Source organism: Musca autumnalis, unplaced genomic scaffold, assembly GCF_047663935.1.
Source record: "Musca autumnalis isolate F117 unplaced genomic scaffold, ASM4766393v1 scaffold_1, whole genome shotgun sequence".
Classification (NCBI taxonomy): domain Eukaryota; kingdom Metazoa; phylum Arthropoda; class Insecta; order Diptera; family Muscidae; genus Musca; species Musca autumnalis.
In genome coordinates this window covers 63798122-63822998 of record NW_027411644.1, presented here as the reverse complement: position 1 = coordinate 63822998, position 24877 = coordinate 63798122, and the positions used below count along the sequence as shown (strand labels likewise).

At 38.8% G+C, this 24877-nt stretch overlaps 1 protein-coding gene across 1 annotated transcript; it reads left to right on the top strand.

Annotated features, from left to right (window-relative positions):
• The first annotated feature begins 1040 nt into the window (after window positions 1-1040).
• Window positions 1041-23265, top strand: LOC141399476 (GILT-like protein 1). Its single transcript, XM_073978331.1, has 5 exons — window positions 1041-1632; window positions 11557-11688; window positions 11765-11932; window positions 22769-22906; window positions 22995-23265. Exons 1-5 carry the CDS (start codon window positions 1513-1515, stop codon window positions 23103-23105), a joined length of 669 nt encoding a protein of 222 aa, XP_073834432.1. The 5' UTR covers window positions 1041-1512; the 3' UTR covers window positions 23106-23265.
• Window positions 23266-24877: the final 1612 nt, after the last annotated feature.

The following is a 24877-nucleotide window of genomic DNA, read 5'->3' as shown; positions in this document are numbered from 1 at the left end:
ATAGACGAGCTGAAGGGAGTCTTCATAGACGAGCTGAAGGGAGTCTTTATAGACGAGCTGAAGGGAGTTTCTATAGACGAGCTGAAGGGATTCTTAATAGATGAGCTGTAGTCAGTCTTTATAGAGAGTCTTTGTAGATGAACAGAAGGGAGATGCAAGTGCTTTGTAGACTAAAGTTTATATTCACGAAAAGCTGGGATTATTTATACGCGAAATTCGTTAATTGTTTTTAGAATGTTTATTTTAAAAACGTTTATTTGAATTAAGTTACTTTGAACAATAGAAATGTCATATTCAGAAAGATGTTATCGCATAATTAGTCAATGTATTAAAATTTTTATTAAACAATGGATACAATAACAGTTTTTATTAGAGAGTGACATTGCAATGGAAATTTCCTTATATCTATTAAAAATCTGAAAATAAAATTTTTTTTTAATGATACAATCTTTGGATTTGTCATAAGAGGACGATTTGGTGTGACAAAATTCAATGGGTCGGAAACACTTTCTACCTTCCTTTACCATAAATGGCTTAAGCAGAAATGATATACCGCTTATGTACATACCTCCGTCTTTAGACATTTTCCTTAAAAATCCTTTAAATCTTTCTGTCCCATACTAAACTATCTTCCAAATTTTCTCTTGGAAGATTAAAAAAGCAAAATGCGATGATTTATCAAAGCGCCATTTATTAATTGGCAATTGCGAGGTTTAAATTAGCTTTGGATATAGAAATTATTGTAAGTTATGCGATAACTGCCCATTTAATCTGCAATGTTTACATTTAGTCAGACCCAAAACGAAACATGACCTTCATTTTTCTGTTAAACCAATTTTCAATTATTTCCAAAAATCAACAAATTTTTGCCCACTTAACTGAGAGCAGACATAAGTAGTTTTGGCTATAGCCCCCTTCCAAACTAATTTGTATGCATGCAGCAGCATGCTGCCAAAACACACCGAGAGAGATGGAGCCAAACAATGACAGAGAAATTAATTTTTTTGGCCACTAAACAGGTCTCACAGATCTCCAACAAAGAGTTTTCAAAACAAACCAAGCCAGACCAGACATTGGCGACAGTGCATACAAACCAAACCCCCGTTCCACTGTGTGTGATAAACGTGAAAAAAAAACATTCCATCACAACAACAATTTAACAACCTTTTTTTTCGGGGTGTTAAAAGTGAGCTGACAGCAACGTTGTCAATACCTCGGCTTCAACCAAGCACTGCGGCAGAGAATAGTTTTTTGTTTTTTTCGACGAAAAGCTTGGCTTAAGTGAGTTGACCGTAGCAGAGTGGAGTCTAAACGGCGTACGTTTTCAGAAACCAAATCAGTTGAATGCGGAAAACAGTAACGAACGATCGCGCCAATAAAAATCATCGGGTCTAATTAAAAAAAGTGACAACAATAAAAGCCCTGATTTTAATTTCCCCCCACCCACACAACAACAATTTTAGGCTTCAAATTACAAGATCAAATCGTGTTTTCAAAATAGTCACGAGAAGAATGGCTTTACAAGGAGTGTCATCGTCGTCGTTGTCTTTGATATTGACCATTCTGGTTGTGGCGGTTTCGTTGTATACCGGCAGTGCATTAACCCAACAACAAAATGTTGTCAAAGAAAAGGTAATACTCAAATAAGATAGTGATGAAGATCGACACAAAAACAATTTACGATCATCAAGTCGGAATTAAAAACAAAAAACGAACAAGAATTTTAAATTAGTGATTAATATGCATGTTTTGTTTTGTTTTAAATTTATGTTCAAAGTGATTAATAGACAAGCTGTGGGAGAAGAAAAGAAGAAGAGGGAGATGATGTTAATCACGTGTTTGATGGTGGTAAATAAACAAATCAAAACAAAGAAAAGGTATTAAGCCAGGACAGAGGCGTATCGTAAAAGGGGATAGGAAAATAAATGAGTTTTATAGGCAAGTCTTTATAGAAGAGCCGCAGGTCTTTATAGATGAGCCGAGGGAAGTGTTTATAGAGTCTTAATAGAAGAGCAAAAGGGAGACTTTATAGATGAACAGGCCGGACACTGCACAGACGAGCAGGAGGGACTTTTATATATGAACAATATGGAGTCTTTATAAACGAGCAAAAATGAGTCTTTATAGACAAGCTGAAAGGAGTCTTTATAGACGAGCTGAAAGGAGTCTTTATAGATGAGTTGAAAGGAGTCTTTATAGACGAGCAACATGGAGTCTTCAAAGACGAAGAACATGGTGTCTTTATAGACGAGCAGGAGGGAGTCTTTAGAAACGAGCAGAAGGAAGTCTTTATAGATGAGCTGAAGGGATTCTTTTTAGACGAGCTAAAGGGAGTCTTTTTAGACGAGCTGAAGGGAGTCTTTATAGGCCATCTGAAGAGAGTCTTTTTAGATGAGCTGAAGGGAGTCTTTATAGACGATCTGAAAGGAGTCTGTACAGATGAACAACATGGAGTCTTTATAGACAAACAACAGGGAGTCTTCAAAGACGAACATCATGGTGTCTTTATAGACGAGCAGGAGGGAGTCTTTATAGACGAGCTGAAGGGAGTCTTTTATAGACGAGCTCTATTCAGGAGTCTTTATAGACGAGCTGCAAGGAGTCTTCATAGACCATCTGAAGTGAGTCTTTTTAGACGAGCTGAAGGGAGTCTTTATAGACGAGCTGAAAGGAGTCTTCAAAGACGAAAATTATGGTGTCTTTATAGACGAACAGGAGGGAGTCTTTATTGACGAGCTGAAGTTAGTCTTTATAGACGAGCTGAAGGGAGTCTTTATAGACGAGCTAAAGGGAGTCTTTATAGACGAGCTGAAGGGAGTCTTTATAGACGAGCTGAATGGAGTCTTTATAGACAAGCTGAATGGAGTCTTTATAGACGAGCTGAAGGGAATCTTTATAGACGAGCTAAAGGGAGTCTTTATAGACGAGCTAAAGGGAGTCTTTATAGACGAGCTAAAGGGAGTCTTTATAGACAAGCTGAAGGGAGACTTTATAGACGAGCTGAAGGGAGTCTTTATAGACGAGCTAAAGGGAGTCTTTATAGACGAGCTAAAGGGAGTCTTTATAGACAAGCTGAAGGGAGACTTTATAGACGAGCTGAAGGGAGTCTTTATAGACGAGCTAAAGGGAGTCTTTATAGACGAGCTGAAGGGGGTCTTTATAGAAGAGCTGAAGGGAGTCTTTATAGACGAGCTGACAGGAGTCTTTATAGACGAGCTGACAGGAGTCTTTATAGACGAGCTGAAAGAAGTCTTTATAGACGAGCTGACAATAGTCTTTATAGACGAGCTGAAAGGAGTCTTTATAGACGAGCAACATGGAGTCTTCAAAGACGAAGAACATGGTGTCTTTATAGACGAGCAGGAGGGAGTCTTTATAGACGAGCTGAAGGGAGTCTTTATAGACGAGCTGAAGGGAGTCTTTATAGAAGAGCTGAAGGGAGTCTTTATAGACGAGCTGACAGGAGTCTTTATAGACGAGCTGACAGGAGTCTTTATAGACGAGCTGAAAGAAGTCTTTATAGACGAGCTGACAATAGTCTTTATAGACGAGCTGAAAGGAGTCTTTATAGACGAGCAACATGGAGTCTTCAAAGACGAAGAACATGGTGTCTTTATAGACGAGCAGGAGGGAGTCTTTATAGACGAGCTGAAGGGAGTCTTTATAGACGAGCTGAAGGGAGTCTTTATAGACGAGCTGAAGGGAGTCTTTATAGACGAGCTGAAGGGAGTCTTTATAGACGAGCTGAAGGGAGTCTTTATAGACGAGCTGAAAGGAGTCTTTATAGACGAGCTGAAGGGAGTCTTTATAGACGAGCAACAGGAAGTCTGTATAGACGAGCTGAAAGCAGTCTTTATAGACGAGCTGACAGGAGTCTTTATAGACGAGCTGAAAGGAGTCTATATAGACGAGCTGAAAGGAGTCTTTATAGACGAGCAACATGGAGTCTTCAAAGACGAAGAACATGGTGTCTTTATAGACGAGCAGGAGGGAGTCTTTATAGACGAGCTGAAGGGAGTCTTTATAGACGAGCTGAAGGGAGTCTTTATAGACGAGCTGAAGGGAGTCTTTATAGACGAGCTGAAGGGAGTCTTTATAGACGAGCTGAAGGGAGTCTTTATAGACGAGCTGAAGGGAGTCTTTATAGACGAGCTGAAGGGGGTCTTTATAGACGAGCTGAAGGGAGTCTTTATAGAAGAGCTGAAGGGAGTCTTTATAGACGAGCTGACAGGAGTCTTTATAGACGAGCTGACAGGAGTCTTTATAGACGAGCTGAAAGAAGTCTTTATAGACGAGCTGACAAGAGTCTTTATAGACGAGCTGAAAGGAGTCTTTATAGACGAGCAACATGGAGTCTTCAAAGACGAAGAACATGGTGTCTTTATAGACGAGCAGGAGGGAGTCTTTATAGACGAGCTGAAGGGAGTCTTTATAGACGAGCTGAAGGGAGTCTTTATAGACGAGCTGAAGGGAGTCTTTATAGACGAGCTGAAAGGAGTCTTTATAGACGAGCTGAAGGGAGTCTTTATAGACGAGCAACAGGAAGTCTGTATAGACGAGCTGAAAGCAGTCTTTATAGACGAGCTGACAGGAGTCTTTATAGACGAGCTGAAAGGAGTCTATATAGACGAGCTGAAAGGAGTCTTTATAGACGAGCAACATGGAGTCTTCAACAACATGGTGTCTTTATAGAAGAGCAGGAGGGAGTCTTTATAGACGAGCTCAAAGGAGTCTTTATAGACGAGCAAAATGGAGTTTTTATAGACGAACAACAGGGAGCTGAAAGGAGTGTTTATAGACGAGGTGAAAGGAGTCTTTATAGACGACCTGAAAGGAGTCTATATAGACGAGCTGAAAGGAGTCTGTATAGATGAGCAACATGGAATCTTTATAGACACACAACAGGGAGTCTGTATAGACTAGCTGAAAGGAGTCTTTATAGACCACCTGCAGGGAGTCTTTATAGACGAGCTGAATGGAGTCTTTATAGACGAGCTGAAGGTAGTCTTTATAGACGAGCTGAACGGAGTCTTTTTAGACGAGCTGAACGGAGTCATTTTAGACGAGCTGAACGGAGTCTTTTTAGACGAGCTGAAGGGAGTCTTTATAGACGGGTGGAAAGGGTCTTTATCGTCAGGTAAAAGGGGCTCTCTATAGACGAGCAGAATAATGTTTTTATAGAAGATCTGCAGGGGGTCTTAATAGAAGAGCAGGAGTCTTTATAGATGAGCTGAATGGAGTCTTTATGGGAGTCTTTATAGATGAGCTGAATGGAGTCTTTATAGATGAGCTGAAAGGAGTCTGTACAGACGAGCAACATGGAGTTCTCAAGACGAACAACGTGGTGTCTTTATAGACGAGCAACATGGAGTCTTTATAGACGAATAACAAGGAGTCTGTATAGACGAGCAACATGGAGTCGTTATAGACAAACAACAGGAAGGACATTTTATAGACGGGCAAAAATTAGTCTTCATAGACAAGCAACAGGGAATCTATATAGACGAGCTGCAAGGAGTCTTTATAGACGACCTGAAAGGAGTCTTTATAGACGAGCTGAAGGGAGTCTTTATAGACGAGCTGAAGGGAGTCTTTATAGACGAGCTGAAGGGAGTCTTTATAGACGAGCTGAAGGGAGTCTTTATAGAAGAGCTGAAGGGAGTATTTATAGACGAGCGGAAGGGAGTCTTTATAGACGAGCTGAAGGTAGTCTTTATAGACGAGCTGAAGGGAGTCTTTATAGACGAGCTGCAAGGAGTCTTTATAGACGACCTGAAAGGAGTCTTTATAGACGAGCTGAAGGGAGTCTTTATAGACGAGCTGAAAGGAGTCTTTATAGACGAGCTGAAGGAAGTCTTTATAGACGAGATGAAGGAGTCTTTATAGACGAGCTGATGGGAGTCTTTATAGACAAGCTGAAGGGAGTATTTATAGACGAGCTGAAGGGAATGTTTATAGACGAGCTGAAGGGAGTCTGTATAGACGAGCTGAAAGGAGTCTTTATAGACGAGATGAAGGAGTCTTTATAGACGAGCTGATGGGAGTCTTTATAGACAAGCTGAAGGGAGTATTTATAGACGAGCTGAAGGGAATGTTTATAGACGAGCTGAAGGGAGTCTGTATAGACGACCTGAAAGGAGTCTTTATAGACGAGCTGAAGGGAGTCTTTATAGACGAGCTGAAAGGAGTCTTTATAGACGAGCTGAAGGAAGTCTTTATAGACGAGATGAAGGAGTCTTTATAGACGATCTGATGGGAGTCTTTATAGAAGAGCTGAAGGGAGTATTTATAGACGAGCGGAAGGGAGTCTTTATAGACGAGCTGAAGGGAGTCTTTATAGACGAGCTAAAAGGAGTCTTTATAGACGAGCTGAAGGAAGTCTTTATAGACGAGATGAAGGAGTCTTTATAGACGAGCTGATGGGAGTATTTATAGGCGAGCTGAAGGGAGTCTTTATAGACGAGCTGAACGGAGTCTTTATAGACGAGCTGAACGGAGTCTTTATAGACGAGCTGAACGGAGTCTTTATAGACGAACTGAAAGGAGTCTTTATAGACAAGCTGAATGGAGTCTTTATGGACGGGTGGAAAAGGGTCTTTATAGATAGGTGGAAGGGGCTCTCTATAGACGAGCAGAATAATGTTTTTATAGAAGGTCTACAGGGGGTCTTAATAGAAGAGCAGGAGGGAGTCTTTATATACGAGCCGAATTGAGCATTTTAGAGGAACAGGAGTCTTTATAGACGAGCAGCAGGGAGTCTTAATAGACGAGGAGAAATCGGGTCTGAAGTTTCTAAGGTTCGAAAGTGACAGACGTAACAACACTTAGGATAGTCCCACCTCTTCCTATAAGTTCACCATTTAAATAGACTTCTGACAGTTTCCATTTGCTCGACTTCTGTTTCGTAGTTGTTGTTGTAATAGTGTTTTATTTTATGTCTGTAATACCCCGTTTATATATAAACGGATTTAACAAACCGATTGGGTTTTAAATGCCAATTCCATTGCTTATATTTCAAACAAATCCTCATAAAGAAGGTTAACCCTGCAAAAAGCTCTAATATAAACAGCATATAAGTTCATTTTCTGCTTAATGTGGCTCTATCTCGAGTTTTAGGAATGTGGCTGCTTTGATGGGATGTAACTACAGATCTACTGGAGTTAGTTTGATTAGGTTTGGCAGGACAGTTGAACAGGTGCAGTGTACATATGTTGTTGTTGTTGTAGCAGCATAGAAACCTACGAGGAAGCATAGACCACGGTGCGCCTTGACTATATTTAAATGAAAGGTGCTTACACATGGGAAGTTTTTGCGGTTTCTGAAACTACAATGTTCATAGATGAGAAAAATCAAAAAAATAAAAAAATCGCCGGAAGGATTTTCAAATAAATCGTGGTCAAATTTCACATTTTTAGGTTTTCACGATTTTGCTTGGAAACCGCAAGCCGTATTGAAATGGTATTAAAGACAATGTTGTGGCGGTGAAAATTCTCTAGAAGATTGACCTCAATGGTATTTTCGTAGTTTTTACGATTTTTGAGATATAGAAGTTCAAATTGGGACAATGTACTGACTGTATGGCCCCCTATAAAACAGTAACTAACTTTGAATGAAAACCGCTTATACTTGGGAAGTTTTCGCGGATATTGAAACAGCAGTGTTCATAGATGAGAAAAATCCAAAAACAATAAAAAATCGCTGGAGGGATTTTTAAACAAATCACCGTCAAGGTTTACATTTTTAGGTTTATTTTAGGTTTTCGCGATTTTGCTTGGAACCGCTAGTCCTATCGAAATGGTGCTAAAGAAAATTTTGTAGCTGTGAAAATTCTCCAGAGGATTGACCGTTATGATTTGTTCCTAGGTTTTACCATTTTTAAGATATAGAAGTTCAGGTCACATTTTTAGGTTTTTTTTGTTAGGTTTTCACGATTCACGGTAAGTCTTATCGAAATGGGACTACAGAAAAGCTTATAGGTGTGAAAATTCTCTATAAGATTGGTTTTCGTAATTTTTTCCTAGATTGTACCATTTTTGAGATATATAATTTTAAGTTGGGAAATTGCAGTCATGACCTTGTTTTATAAGGAGACGATACAGTCAGTAAATTGTCAAAATTTGAACTTCCATATCTCAAAAATGGTAATACCTACGAAAACATCATAAAGCACAATCTTGTAGAGAATTTTTACTGCTACAACTCTTTTTTTAAACCCATTTCAATAGGGATTGCGGTTTCCAAGCAAATCGTGGAAACCAAAAAAGCCCTTAAAATGTGAACTTTGACCGCGATATATTTGAAAATACCTCTAGCGATTTTTTTGTTTTTTTTATTTTTCTTATCTATGAACATTGTAGTTTCAGAAACCGCAAAAACTTCCCAGGTGTAAGCACTTTTCATTTAAATTTAGTTAAGGCGCACCGTGAGATTTGATGCCGGGCTGGCAACCGCTGAATGTTGGGGCTGCAAAGCCGGATGTCCTTCCAGATGTGTCCAGGGAATGGATCCTCTCTCAGATGCCTGAAGTTGTCGAGCTGTCTAGTGAGCAACACGTTATGTAGCTGCACTGACATCATCCCTGCCTCCTGATGCCAATTGTCCACGGCATCTGGACACAACCGGTAGCGGTTCGTAAGTCATTATTTCATTTGGTTTGCAACGCCTTCCAATGCGAGTCGCTTAAAAATGATTCGTACAAGGACTGCTTTATATGTAGTTAGCAAGATCACCTTGGTTTGCCAACGGAGTGGGAGGATAAGAGTCAGGGAGAAAGGATCTTAATAACCACCATCATTCCAATAAGCAAAATGACTAGTTACTTTTGCAACAGCTACTGTACAACAGCACAACGACACGAAATCCGCCATTCATCTCCAGATGATCCAATAATCCCAACTCAGTCCGACGAAATCAATAACCTTGGCAACCCAGCATCACAGAGAGAAGCATCTGGACAACTGTGAAGGTACTGACATCATTGATGCCAAAAAATATGCGCTAAAGTTGTTACCGCAATTTATTGCACATCCAATAGCGGAACAGGGCTATATATGTGGCAGACATCAGGAGAGCCCGACAATAAAATTGAGAAGCCATTGTCCTTTTTACAATAAGCGACAAAAAGACTGTCATCGGAAGAGCTAACCATCGAAAGAACAGAACTTGATGGCATTTTCCTATTTATGTTGAAAAATATCGGCCTAATCCTAACGTTTTATCAGCAATCCTGACATAGGTCAGCGATTCTCGAGATTTGGAAAATGCCGAGAATAATTCCGCTAACAAAACCTGACAAATCCGCTCCTGTTACCGTGACGTGTAAAATTTGAAAAGTTAAACTGGGTATACCGCAAGGAAGTGTAATCCCACTTTCCTATTTAACATTTACATATGTACATACATACATATCATGGTAGAATAAGAAAAGGTAGCAGCAATACACAGCTGACTGAACTGGGTTGTAACGTTAGTGTCAAATTTCATATGACATTTTATACATTTATTTCTATTTCGATGTACATTAGGGACATATATTTTTTGAGAAAAAAAAATGTATCATTTGGAAAAAACGATTTCCCAGAAAGACTTCATCATATCAATGATATGTAACCTCCTCCAAGTTCGAACGATAAGCCGCGCAGTAAATCACCGCTTGTAGAGGCGATACAAAGTTTGTTAATATGTGAGGTATTTTGTTAAAATTTAAAAAACTAAAGCCCTAATAAACATGTGCTTCTTTGATTTCTAAAACAAAACATTGAAACAGCTTCTCCTTTTTCTATGAATTTCCAGCGACCCCAAACTTTTCTGCAAGAATTCTACTTTCTGCGCGAATTTATGCATTTAGTGGAATGATGTGGAAACATAAAAATTGAAAATGTAACGAATTTTCATTAATGTTTTCCAAAATATTCAACCAAATGTGAAAAATTATTAGTATTTTAAATTCCAATAATTTATAGACATTTCCTTGTTTTGTTTACAAATACAACTGGCAGTAACGTTACAAACAAAAACAAATTCCTTTGTGGTTGTTGTTCGAGTTGTATTTGTTGTAGTATTAACTTTACCTTGTATTTGTTCTACCATGCATACATATGTATGTATTTCATTTTCTTGTATCTCAAGACGCCTTAAAACTGGTGATTTATGCAGATAACTGAGCCATCATGGCTATCGGATTATACATTAACGAACTGGAAGACAAAATCTGTGTCCATCACGCTACCCTGGCTACGCTTTTGAAGGAAAGTAACTTACAGCTATCAGCGTAAAATGACGAAATAGTAGGGTTGCCCAGTCGTTAGAATTATAAAATGTTTGAAATTGCGGCAATTGAAATTTTCTTGATTAACCCACTTAAAGCCACTGGTCGTTTAAACACCACAAAAAAGGGTCGCAAAAATTGACGTAAAACTAGGGTATTGTCGCATATTTTTGTGTTTTTTTGCATTTTGTTATTGTATTGTCTGTTATCTGTCATTCACGCTTATAAAGCTTTATTCGGTCCATGCATTTCCACGCAATTGGCCTAAAACGCTAGCAATTCAGAAAAATCGCTAGCAATTCAATATGCGATAAACGTCAGGAATATAGTAAGAGCATGGCACAATTACCTAGGTAGTGGCATTGTAAAATTTTGAATATGTTATGCCAAAACTTTCTTTATGTTGTTGGGGAAATTACAACAAAAATATTTTTTTATAAAGGGATTTGACTTTTCATATTCGATCAGCTGGTGTGATACCACTACCTGGTAGTTCTGTCATGAGTAAGAGTATATAGTTAGGAATATAGTAAGAGTATTTTCTTCATCAGAAACCAAGAGATTGTCATGTAAGGATACACAGATATTACCCTTCCAAGTTTTCGGCATTTTTAAAAGAAGGCCCCATTACAGAAACACTTTACGTTTTTGAGAAAAAATTGTTTATTAAAAAAATGCTTAAAAAGCCTCAAAAATACCATTTATTTATATAAAATTTTAAGTTTTCATGCGCTAAGTAGGTTAAAGAAAGTGCGGCATTTACAGGTGATGCAGTCGGGCGACTGCTGATGGTGATCAATATTGTATATTAGGTCTGTTCGATAACTACTTCTAATTTCTCGTTTACAGAACAAGTTTGTTATCGAACAGCACTTTGTAAAAGTTTGTACAAAATTTTGGGTTATCGAACAGACCTATTGTTTTACCCACAAGAATGGGCGACCTAACGGAATAACGCACAAGATTTGGCAACTGAGCAGATTTTGTAACTGTGTAAAGCGTATCCTTGTGGTCATTATCTGCGAAGGACTGCCACAGCTAATATAGTTCGTTAGAGTCCCCTGGTACCAGAAAACACATCATAATTTATTTTCCACTGCTTTAAATTTTGTGAGAGGGTTTGATAGTAACTCACTATGAATTCGATTCTATTTATTAGATAGCGCTGCACTCGAACGCGTGCCATCATGTGCTGCACCACTATTCCATGACTTCATTTTAAAAGCTAAGATAATGACAAATTCCTGCCTTATTAAACTTATTTTTTTTTTCTTTTTCTTCAATTTCAGTTAAAAGTTATGGTGCTCTATGAGTCCTTGTGTCCGGATAGTATACGTTTTATTGAAGCTCAGCTGGGACCAAATTATGATGGCCTAAAGGATTATATTGATATAACGCTGGTGCCATTTGGTAAATCAAAGGTAAGTTAATTTTGTGGTGCATATCTTCAATCAATTGAGTTTTATTGCTCTTCCTCTCTCTCTTCACTCTTTTTAGTCTATAAATAATGCTGGCCTTGTTCAATTCTTCTGCCAACATGGACCCAAAGAATGCGAAGGTAATCGTGAACAGCTGTGTGTTCTGCAACAGACAACGGATCAGGAAACCCAGGTCAACTTTGTCGTTTGTCAAATGAGAAAGCGGGTTATTACGGATATTAGAGAGGTATGTTTCGATGTGTGTATGTTAATAAAAGGGAGGTTAATAACAGTTTTGCTAAAAACTGGATCGGATCCTTTGATGCAACATTGTTTCAAATATTGGTATATCGGCGAGTACCCTTGTTATTTGGATATTGTTGGGAAAGGAAGAAGCGACGGATTTGTGATAGAGATGTCCGGTGCTTTTAAATTCCTGGCTGTTATTCTGTCAGAAGTTTGTGTGTTTCAAATTCAAAGGTTGTAAAACTTTTTAAAATTGAAGGAAACCTGTTTGGGCGAAGCCGTTAACGATGCTTGTTGGTTTGAATTACGAGATAACATAACATTTTTCAGGGGCTGTTGAATCTCCAAAGTGGAAGAAATGCTTGGGTTCCTATGTGATGCAATCATTGGCATGTGAGCCTGACACTCAGAATTACTTTCCTGACTATTTACTAGAATGTCGAAAACTGATCGAATTGCAGGTTTGGCTCATTGTCTTGGTTAAGACCGTGGTGCAATGTACGCAGGGTTCGATTCCCAGTGATAATTCGATTTCGACAGTGGCTAATGTCACCTCAGTGTAATGTAGGCCATATTTCCCGAGATTTTTTAGCTATGTAAAACTTCTCTAGATGAGTGTCTAAAGCAGCGATGGCTTACTTGCTCGTCGTGTACAGAGTTTAGCCATCCCAACCACTTTTTAGAAAGTGTAATGCTTATAGACAAAGATGACATATCGTTTGCTTTGCTCGTTGGGTGATGCCCGATCTGTTGGCGGTTTATGAGCAGCCAAGGCATTCCTTGCACTGAGAAGATTTTGCATTCGAACATCCCATCGTGGAGAAGTCATGATTGGGCGCCATTGTGATGCCACAATTGGTTGCGCAGCCTTAGCAAAATTTTAAACGGGTCGATAATGAGGTCAGATTGTATTATTTGCTTTTCTTGTTCACGAAGACTCCAAAAGGTTTCGCGGCAGTTTACTATAAGTAATTATTAGACTGTGGAATCATATGTAAATGCATGTATGGTTAGAATGATCGTAGAGAAAATCTGATTAGACAGAAACTAGTTTTATCACAAAATAAAACGAATTAGGCCGAGAAATTTTTGCATATTCTGCATAATTTGCATATCGTGCATATTTTGACATATTTTTAAATATATGCATAAAATGAGCATATGCAAAACGATATGCAAGGATTTGTGGCCTGAATATACCACCGAAATGGCTGAAATTTTGTATTAAGTCTTCGTTGGGGGTATGAAACTTTACACCTGAAATTTGTCCGTATAGGTCCACGTCTTCATATATGCCCCATAGAACGGTACCTGCCGATTTCCGATATTTTGAAGGTTGTGGCCTCAACATCACACTGAGATGGCTAAAATTTTGTATTAAGCCTTCGTTGGTGATATAAAACTATCCACCTGAAATTTTTCGGTATAGCAGACCTCCCTATTTTTGGTATTTTGAAGGTTGTGGCCTCATAATCCCACCGAAATGACTGAAATTTGGTATTTTGTCTTCCTTTGGGGTATAAAACTTTCCACTTGACATTTCTCGGTATAGGTCCACGTCTTCATATAGCCCACATAGAACGGTACCTCCCGATTTCCGGTATTTTGAAGGATTTGCATCAATATCCCTCCAAAATGGCTGAAATTTGTTATTAAGTCTTCCTTGGGGGTAAAAACTTTCACCTAAAATTGTTCGGTTTAGGAACAGGCCTTCATATAGTCCCCAAAGAACGATACCTCCCGATTTTCGGTAAAAGATCCTCTCCGTATAGAGAAGACCCTCAGAAGGTTTTCTCCGTATAAAGAATACCCTTAGGCATAAGAAAATATATAAAATGCATAAATTTTGCATATGCAAAAAATTATGCATTTTGCATATGTCATATGTTTCGATTGCAATTTGATCAGAAGCCAAAAATATGCCCAGTCCCAAAATTTGACATGAATCGGACCAAAAATAGGGGTTGCATAAAATTGCGCTGTCTAGTAATTATTGGGCAGGCACCCATTCGAGTTGCCCAGGGAGCCACAATATTTTAACATTTTGCTGGCGAAAACTTTTTTGTATAAAGCTACATTTCAATTTTAAATGCATTAGGCAAGATGTAGTTCGTACTACCAACGAACAACGAGAGGTGCCCAGCAAAATTTGACGGAAGGGGTTCTTTGCGATGACGTGATTTCATGTCATCTTTTGCATTGGTTCAAAGGAAGTCGTGAAAGATCCGATCTTTTCATTAGGATTTGAACCAATGCACAGGAAGTCGCGAAAGATCCGATCTTTTCATCAGCATTTGTACCCATTCCATCGATCCAATAGAGATGATGTTTGTGTTTTTATTTACACACCTGTTTATTTTCATTTTGGTATGTTCCAGTACTGCAAAAATCTACTAATTTTTACTATTTTTTCCGATAAAATAAAGGAAAAATTGTTATCGTAGTAAAAATAAGTAAATTCTTGCAGTTTCTGGAACAGACCAAAGTTGTTAGAACTGTCGTCGTGATGTTGTCTTACATTTCCTGCATATCAAACAACTAAAACTTCTAAACAATTGGTATTATATGAAGTCCCAACCATCGAGCTAAAAATAGAATCGGACTGCACACATTGCTATTTTAAAAGTTCCCTTGTCTGTTTTCAATCTGAATGAAATCAATCAAATCTCGCTTCTTGGAATTTGAAAAAAAAGTCCGAAACGAAAAGGAACAAGAATCTGAAAATAAAGAAGAAACTACTTTTGGAAAGAAACAATTAAAAATAAATTAATTAAGCATAAATGGTATTTTCCATAAAAAGTCTCTCCTCCCCGTTCGTTACATTTTGTTCTTAGAGATCCCTAAAGCAAGCCGGGTTGTAGATCCCTACATATTTCCGTCACTAAACAAAAGAGTATAAATTACCAAAATGTTGTTATAAAATAACAAAATTATAAAATAAAAGTAATTTACGAAATAAAAATACTTAAAGGAGTGCATTTGGAGTCCATGTTGAAATCTGAACTGGTGATGGGAAGATAATTGAAAAAACCTTTTGTAAGATGAAAGAATATCTGTTGCGGAGAACGGAGGACGTAATCTTTTGCGTTGCAGCGGTGGTGATTACATTGCAATTTTGGATGTAAACTGTTGAAAAACTAAACTGATAAATTAATTGTAGCTATTTCATGAATTCGTTTGAATTAATAAAGAGTTTTGTTTTTCATGAAAACCATATTTCAATACAGCATTTCCATTTTCCAAACAAGACATGAAAATTTCATGCCAAGGGGTTGGTGAAAATGACATGCCAAAGCATTGGTTAAAATGACATGTCAAAGCATGGGTGAAAATGACGTGTCAAAGCATTGGTGAAAATGACATGTCAAATCATTGGTGGAAATGACATGCCAAAGCATTGGTGGAAATGACATGTCAGCGCATTGGTTAAAATGACATGCTTAGGATCCAGAAAAGAACGTCATCTTTTGGGGTCCACGCTCATATAAAATTCATCGATGAAGATGCTAAAAAGATGACATGCTAGATCACTTGCACCCATGATTGAATGTCATCTTTGGCATCGAACATTTTGCTGGGTGTCTGAAGGAGTTGCCCTAAATATTGGAACATTTCCTGAACCTTATCTCAGTTAATATTGATTTCCGCTTTTCAAATCTGCCTATCTTTTATTCAAATATCGTTGGAGATCTCTCACTCTCTCTAGATCATGAATATGCCTCCTGATGTGCCAGAGTGGGGCAGTGCTATCCACCTAGGCGATTAGGATAACTCTCACAGTAACACCCGAACAGTACTGCAACGAAAACATGTCATTGTGTTGCCGTACTGAAAGAATCTTCGTCTCCTAATACATATGATCCACTGATGGCATGAGAAAACGTAACGGGATCACCCTACCCACTTTCCATACTTCGGGTACGATATGGGTGTCTAGAGACAGGTTGAGAACTTTCGTGATATTTTCAACTCCAAGCTCATCCAGCTGTTAGCATTGTCATAAAGAGATACCGTAATACATTGTAAATTGTGGTGGGGTTTTTACTCGGCGAAAAGATATCTAATGCGACAGTACTCTAATCTTCGTCTTGTCACTTTCGGGGTGTTCAACAAATTGTCGGTTAAAATAACTTGCGCACCTCTTCGGAATAGTCTGCGTGACGTCGTCAAACGTGACTAGAGGAGAGCGCGTGTCGGGCCATAAGTTGTGCATGTTCCCTTCTTCCCCGAAAAACTTAGTGTTTGTGCGTGAAAGTGATTACAGATTCTGGTTAGAGTTTGTGCATATTTGTACCACAATTCAGTTATTCCGGCTCCAATGTTGCAACTCTTTCAGTGTTTGCTCCCTAATTCTGGGGCCACTAGAGGGGCACAACGAAGCTAATCACACTCATTTGATAGTCCCGCCTTCTCTGCTGGTAAATTGGGTCTCACTTCCGGTTATTCGACCAGCAGGTATATATCAAACGTCTGGAGATGTGATGATGTCCCGGAAAAATCTCTGCTAGCCGAACATTAGAAGATGTATGCAGTTCTTTGAAACGGTGATTGGTGAACTCTTTGAAACTAGGCCAGTTAATTTCCCCATTATTGGTGAAAATGCGGCGTCCAGAGGTTTTAAAGTCGGGCGTTCTGTGATGGAGACGATAATGGCGAGATGGTCTGACCGATAACCCAGCCGCTTATATATCGAGAGCTTTCGGCTCTAAGTCAAAAGTCAAACCATACGAAAACCGTGTTTCAGCACACATTCAGCCGCGGAGAGTTGCCGCTTCTCTACGCGGCTGAATGTGTGCTGAAACTTAAGCCAGAAATCCAGAATTGAGCCAGAAATCCTCTTATGTGACGAGACCTAAAGGCCTGCGTACATAAGCTGCCTTGCCTGCTTACCTTGCTTACTTCTGATAAAAGAATAAAAAAGAAAAGGGCAACCCAGTTCGAAATTTCCTCGGCCTTCTTTATTCTTTTATTTTTATTATGTCAAAAATGAAGCAGGAAAGCAAGGTAATCAGGCAGAGCAGCTTATGTACGCAGGCCTTTAAGGTCTGGGTACATAAGAAGCCTCGTCGCCTGGCTTTCTTGCCTTGCTTCATTTTTGACATAATAATAAGATAATAAAGAAGGCCGAGCCAATTTCAAACTAGGTTGCCCTTTTCTTCTTTATTCTTTTATGTTTATTATGTCAGAAATGAAGCAAGGTAAGGGGTAGTTTACACTATTTGTAAATGTCATATGAAATGAAATTTTCCATCATTATATAGTCGCTAATATATGCAATATTGGGGGATTTTCCTTACGCCATTTACTTTGTGCGTCCACACCACCAAAATTGTAATAAAATTACGTCTCCACATTGCCTGCGTGGGTAGATATGGAATGTTTTTATTTCGTGTCATATGACATTGATAGATAGTGTAAACTACCTCTAAAAAGCCAGGCGACAAGGTTGCTTATGTACCCAGGCCTTTATCTCTGCGGTCACTAGGGTTGGCTCGACGAAGTTCATCACGCTGATTTGCTAGTCCTGCCGCCTCTATTAGGAAATTCGGTCTCACTCCGGTTGGGTTTCGACCCGCATTTATATAGCGAACGACTGCAGCTGTTATGATGCCCCGGAATATCCTTTCTGCTACTCGAACATTAGAAGGGTTAGGACAGTTCTCTGAACCGGCGATTGATGAACTATCTGAAACTACGAGGGCGGTTCGGAAACTTCTTAGCCTATCAATGAAAGAGAATAGTTAGTTTTTCAAAAATATCTTTAGTTTTCAATATAATCTCCTGAAACTTCAATACACTTAGTCCAACGCTTTTCTAGCAATTCTATCCCTTGATTAAAATAGTTTTCCTCAAGGTCTTCAAAATAGTGGTTTACAACTGTAATTGCATCATCATTTGAGGTAAAACGCTTGCCAGCAAGGAATTTTTTTAGACTTGGGAACAAGTAAAAGTCACTGGGAGCTAAATCAGGAGAATAAGGTGGGTGGTCAAGCAACTCGTACTATAATTCGTTGATTTTAGCCATTGTTAAAACACTCTTGAGCGCTGGTGCGTTGTCTTGATGAAAAATTATTTTTTTGTGTTGTAAGCCAGGACGTTTTTCTCGAATCTGTACATTTAATTGATCCAAAAGGTTGCAATAGTACTCTGAATTTATTGTTTTACCCTTTTGCAGATAGTCAATCAATACAATACCTTTGAAGTCCCAAAAAACCGTTGCCATAACCTTACCAGCCGATTGAATTGTTTTTGCCTTCTTTGGGGCACTTCCTCCAGCTTCAGTCCATTGTTTGGATTGTTCTTTTGTCTCTGGAGTATATTGGTGGATCCATGTCTCATCAACAGTTATGAAATGACGCTTAAAATCCATTTTATTTCGCTTAAAACGATCCAAACAAGCCTGAGAAATGTTCATTCTTATGCGTTTTTGATCGACTGTTAACAAATGCGGCACCCATCTTGCAGAAAGCTTTTTCATCTGTAGTTTTTCATGCAAAATTAAATGGACTCGATCATTTGAGATCCCCATGATATTAGCAATTTCACGAACTTTTATTCGTCGATCATTTAATACCATATCATGCACTTTGGCTACAATTTCTGTTGTTGTTGCTGCTTCTTACGTCCACTACGTGGTTCATCTTCAATGCTGGTACGACCACGTTTAAATTCAGCAACCCAATTTTTTACTGTTGCATATGAAGGAGCACTTTCACCTAACACAGTCACCATATCATTATGAATTTCTTGTTCCGATAAACCTTTTTTATGTAAATATTTAATGACAGTACGCATTTCTAATTTTTCCATTGTAAAACAATTGCGGATGCGTCTTTTTTGAACACCTGTTTCTATATGAAGGAGTTGCCAGATCGAAACAAAATTTAACATGTGTTCATAACATAGATGGAAGTTTCCAAAACACTTAACTTTTTTCTGTTTATATCGCGCTTTTTGTGCTAGGCTAAGAAGTTTCCGAACTGCCCTCGTAGGTCAATTAGTATTCTCATGATTGATGAAAGTGCGTCGTTCAGGGGTGATGAAGTCGGGCATTCTGCTGATGTAGATGATTATAGAGAGATGGTCTGACCCATGAGAAATGACAGGTTGCCATGTGACGTCATCTGTCAGAGCAGGTGACACGATGGTTATATCTGGCGAGCTGTGACACTTTCCGCTAATTCTGGTAGAGTCGTCCTCATTGATATGCAAAACGTAGAGCTGTTAATCTGCTCCTCTGGTCATTGCCGAGGACCGACTGATACAACTCATGATTACCATTGAAGTCCCCTAAGACCAGTCGGTTGTGACCTTCCAAAAGCGGGCTAATGTTATATATATAAATTGGATTACATATATTGCATCTAACCAAAGTTGAAGTGTAGTGACAAACCGAGCACATCCGATATTCTGCTACCAACACAGAAAACGATGTCCGGAACCCAGGTGTTTTGTGGTTCCGGGATGATCCGGTGTGGGATTGCGAATTCAGAGTAGATGAACTGAACTGAGACATGTCCTTAAACAGGACAATTGTAAAATATTTAGAAATTTGGTGTGGTAGGTACCCGAATGAAGGGAATCGAAATCGTCTATATTTGAACCTGATGTAGGCCTTTAAGAAATATTATGATTTGAAGAGTTTGAACCGAATTGGTTGATCCGTTCGAGGGTAATCGCGTGCACCAGTTTAGGGAAACATTTCGAACTTTTGGGAGCTACTGTGATGCAGTTGGTAAGCACGTCTGCCTTGCACTCAGGAGGTCTGTGGTTCAATTTCCGATCAGATCAGCAAAATGTTCGGCGGTTCGGCAAATCGCCTCAGCCTACTGTTGGCTTACATTTCCAGAGTAATTCAGACAAGAAACCATTACCTACAAGTGGTGTCGTACGACACGCAGTTCGGACTCGGCGAAAAATAGTAGGACCCATATCATTGAATCTATATGAATTGGCGAGCGAGCACTCATTGATATGGCAGAGGTCCAACATATCCCTCCGGGGATGTTATGGGAACATATGTACGTATATATGAGTGGACCGAAGAAATGTGTATATATGGCCCATCTTCGAACTAATATTACTAGTTGCAAAGTTTGGACCAAATCGGTTGATCTGTTCGAAAGTTATCGTACAACCAGACAAACGGACGGGCAGTTTTGAATTGAATCTAAATTGTCTTAAACGGATTTCGTCTAAACATACTTATAGAAATGGTCTATAGAAGCACCCTTTCCTTCAGGAAGTGTCTATAGAAGCACACTTTCTTTCACGAAGGGTCTACAGAAGCACCCTTTCTTTCAGAAAGGGTCTATAGAAGCACCCTTTTTTCAGAAAGGATCTATAGAATCACCCTTTCTTCCGGAGAGGGTCTATAGAAGCACTCTTTCAGAAAGGGGCTATAGAAGCACCCCTTCTTTCAGAAAAGGTCTATAGAAGAAACCGTTTTTCAGAAAGTATCTATAAAATCATCCTTTCTTTCAGAAAGGGTCTATAGAAGCACCCTTTGTTTCAGGAAGGGTATACAGAAGCACCCCTTCTTTCAGAAAGGGTCTATAGAAACACCCTTTCTTTCAGAAAGGATCTATAGAATCACCCTTTCTTCCGGAGAGGGTCTATAGAAGCACTCTTTCAGAAAGGGGCTATAGAAGCACCCCTTGTTTCAGGAAGGACTATAGAAGCACCCCTTGTTTCAGGAAGGACTATAGAAGCACCCTTTCCTTCAAAAAGGATCTTTACAATCACCCTTTCATTCAGAAAGGGTCTATATAAGCACCCTTTTTTCAGAAAGTGTCTATAGAAGTACCCTTTTTTCAGAAAGGATCTTTACAATCACCCTTTCTTTCAGAAAGGGTCTATAGAAGCTCCCTTTTTTCAGAAAGGGTCTATAGAAGCACCCTTTTTTCAGAAAGGATCTATAGAATCACCCTTTCTTCCGGAGAGGGTCAATAGAAGCACCATTTCTTTCAGAAAGGATCTATATAATCACCCTTTCTTCTGGAGAGAGTCTATAGAAGCATCCTTTCTTTCGGGAAGGGTCTATAGAATTACCCTGTCTTCCGGAGAGAGCCTATAGAAACACCCTTTCTTTCGGGAAGGGTCTATAGAAGCACCCTTTTTACAGATAGTTATATAGAAGTGCTCTTCTTTCAGAAAGAGTCTATAGAAGCGTCCTTTTTTCAGAAAGGATCTATAGAAGCACCATTTCTTTCAGAAAGGGTCTATAAAAGCACCCTTGCTTTCAGAAAGGGTCTATAGAAGCACCCCTTCTTTCAGAAAAGGTCTATAGAAGCACCCTTTTTCCAGAAAGGATCTATAGAATCACCCTTTCTTACGGAGAGGGTCTATAGAAGCACCCTATCTTTCAGAAAGGGGCTATAGAATCACCCCTTCTTTCAGAAAAGGTCTATAGAAGCACCTTTTTTCAGAAATGATCTATAGAATAACCATTTCTTCCGGGGAGGGTCTATAGAAGCACCATTTCTTTCAGAAAGGGTCTATAGAAGCACCATTTCTTTCAGAAAGGATCTATAGAATTACCCTTTCATCCGGAGAGGGTCAATGGAAGCACTTTTTCTTTCAGAAAGGGTCTATAGAAGCACCCTTTCTCCCAGAATGGGTCTATAGAAGCATTCTTTTTTTCAGAAAGGATCTATAGAAGTACCCTTTCTTTCAGAAAGGGGCTATAGAAGCATTCTTTTTTTCAGAAAGGATCTATAGAAGTAACCTTTCTTTCAGAAAGGGGCTATAGAAGCACCCCTTCTTTCAGAAAAGGTCTATAGAAGCACCCTTTCTTTCAGAAAAGGTCTATAGAAGCACCATTTCTTACAGAAAGGGTCTATAAAAGCACCCTTTCTTTCAGAAAAGGTCTATAGAAGCACCATTTCTTTCAGAAAGGGTCTATAAACGAACCCTTTTTCAGAAAGGATCTATGGAATCACCCTTTCTTCCGGTGAGGGTCTATAGAAGCACTCTTTCAGAAAGGGGCTATAGAAGCACCCTTGTTTCAGGAAGGGTCTATAGAAGCACCCTTGTTTCAGGAAGGGTCTATAGAAGCACCCTTGTTTCAGGAAGGGTCTATAGAAGCACCCTTGTTTCAGGAAGGGTCTATAGAAGCACCCTTTCCATCAAAAAGGTTCTATAGAACACTATTTCTTTCAGAAAGGGTCTATACTCGTAAAAGCACCCTTTCTTTCAGAAAGTGTCTGTAGAGCACCCATTCTTTCAGAAAGGGTCTATAGAAACACCCTTTTTCAGAAAGGATCTATAGAAACACCCTTTCTTCCGGAGAGGGTCTATAGAAGCACCCTCTCCTTCCGAAAGGGTTTATAGAAGCACCCTTTCTCTCAGAAAGGGCCCATAGAAGCACCAAGGTCCAAAACTAATATTTCGATGAGGCATATTTTCGAACGTATCAAACAATATACACCCCCTTTAGCCATAAGGCTGAGGAACTACCCCTTCTGATCATTAAAAAATACTATGCATACTTGCTCGGTGCTCTTTGAAAAGATTTGACTTCTGTCCGCGAAAAAGAAACTTTTTTTAATAATCTAACCTCAAATTTTATTCAAATTGTAAACTTGAAAACCAGAATTGTTTTTCCTTTCAAAATTAAGAATGACCCAAATTGCTTAAGTGTTACACATACGACGATATAATAGCGTCGATATTTACAATATCATTCAGCGAGTAACTGACCCTTTATCTACCTCATGAGGTAGGTAAATGACACTTCAAGTACCATAATCAGATGATAATTCGCTCATATAGATTACCTTGGATTACATACATACAAACGTACTAAAAATACCTTTATTTCAACTTTCCTTTCAAGTGTGCTGAATCTCTGGGGCTATCCAGTGACATTGATGCATGCATGCATAACGGTTTGGGTACAACGCTGCAGCTGGAAGCGGAGCGTGTTACATATTTGTATAAGCCACAATTTGTGCCGACCATAGTCTATGATGGTGTAAGTATTACATAATCTCTCGATGTAATGATTTCCGATGTTTTGAATATGTAACGCCATCTCTCTCTCCGTCTCTCTTTCGATACAGGTTTTCGATCAGCAATTGCAGGACAATTCATTGCGTGACTTCCGTGGCACCGTCTGTTATCTGTTGCAACGACGTGGTGATATTTCTTTTCATTCGGAGGTCTGTCAATAGGCAATGGACGGATGGTTGGATTGGTTGACAATTGAAACGAACGACGAAACACAAACCCAGCTACCAAAATTTTTATTTTATTTTTTTATTATTACTTTTTGTTTTTAGAAGAAAAAAAAATACGTTGACAAAAATTTATTAAAGCACAAGTGAATAAAAACGGCTTCCAATACGGCAACAAAATGTGGGTCAATATAAAAAATGTGTTGCAGTTTTATGGTTATTTGATTTCGTGATTGTTGTTGTCGTTGTTGTTGGGGTTTTCTGCGTTTTTTCGAATATGGTTCATAAATTTTTTGGTTTGAATGCAATTTTAGTGCAGTCGAGGAGGTTATTTTTCTGGTTGTTATTATTCGGTGTTTCGTTGACGTTGACGTTGTTGTGGTTGTTATTGTCATTTAACTGCATTTATTGACAAAATAAACTGGATTTTATGTTTTTTGTTGTTGTTGATATCTTAAGACATGCGTGCCGCTATGTAAGATCACAGGGTTTCAAAGTGGCATGCTATTGGGGTTACATTGGTTAAAAAAGTGTAGCAATTTTTTGGATGACTGAAAGTGTAAAAACAAAAAAAAAAAAAAAAAAAATATGCTACAGGTGGTAGACGTAGGCCTAAAATTTCCAAGCCTTCAATTCCATATACATCATATTTATACCCTCAGCCTTAAGACTGATATACCCTATGAACAGATCAGAAATATCAAAAAATCCCCGGAGCGCCTTTTAAATGAATCGCGGTCAAAATAAACATTTTTAGGTTGTTTTAGGTTTTCACGATTTTGCTGGGAAACCGCAAGCCCTATCAAAGGAAATGTTATAGCAATGAAAATTCTCTACAAGATTGTCCTTCATGATGTTTTTGTAGCTTTTACCATTTTTGATATATAGAAACTCGTATCGTCTCCTTATAAAACAAGGTCAATTCAATGTGAACTTAAACTTATATATATCTCAAAAATGTTAAAACCAAGGAACAAATCATAACGGTAAATCCCCTGGAGAATTTTCACAGCTACAAAATGTTCTTTAGCCCCATTTCGATATGACTTATTTAAAAATCCCTACAGCGATTTTTCCTTGTTTTTGAATTTTTATCATCTATGAACATTGCTGTTTCAGAATCCGCAAACGTTTTCTAGGTGAAAGAGGTTTTTATTTAAAGTAACTTAAGGCGCACTGTACATGACATTGCTTTATAAGGAGGCCATACAGTTAATGCATTGTCCCAATTTGAACTTCTATATCCCAAAAATGGTAAAACCTACGAAAATATCATAAAGGTAAATCTTGTAGAGCATTTTCACAGCTACAATATTTTCTCTAATTCCATTTCGATAGGACTTGTGGTTTCCAACCAAAATCGTAAAAACCTTAATATCCGCAAAAACTTCCCAGGTGTAAGCAAATTCCATTTAAAGTTCGTCCAAGAGCGCCGTGCCCTCTAAACACTCTGATACGTCCTTTCCTCTGGAATGGGTCTATAGAAGCAGCCTTACCTCTGGAAAAGGTCTATAGAAGCACCATTTCCTCTGGAAAGAGTCTACAGAAGCACCCTTTTCTCTGGAAAGGGTCTTTAGAAGTGCCCTTTCCTGTGGATGGGTCTATAGAGGCAACCTTTCCTGTGGAAAGGGTCTATAGAAGCAAAATTTCCTCTGGAAAGGGTTCATAGAAGCACCCTTTCCTCTAGAGAGGGTCTATAGAAGCACCCTTTCCTCTGGAAAATTTCTATAGAAGCCCCTTTCCCTCTGGAAAGGCACTAGAAAAGCATC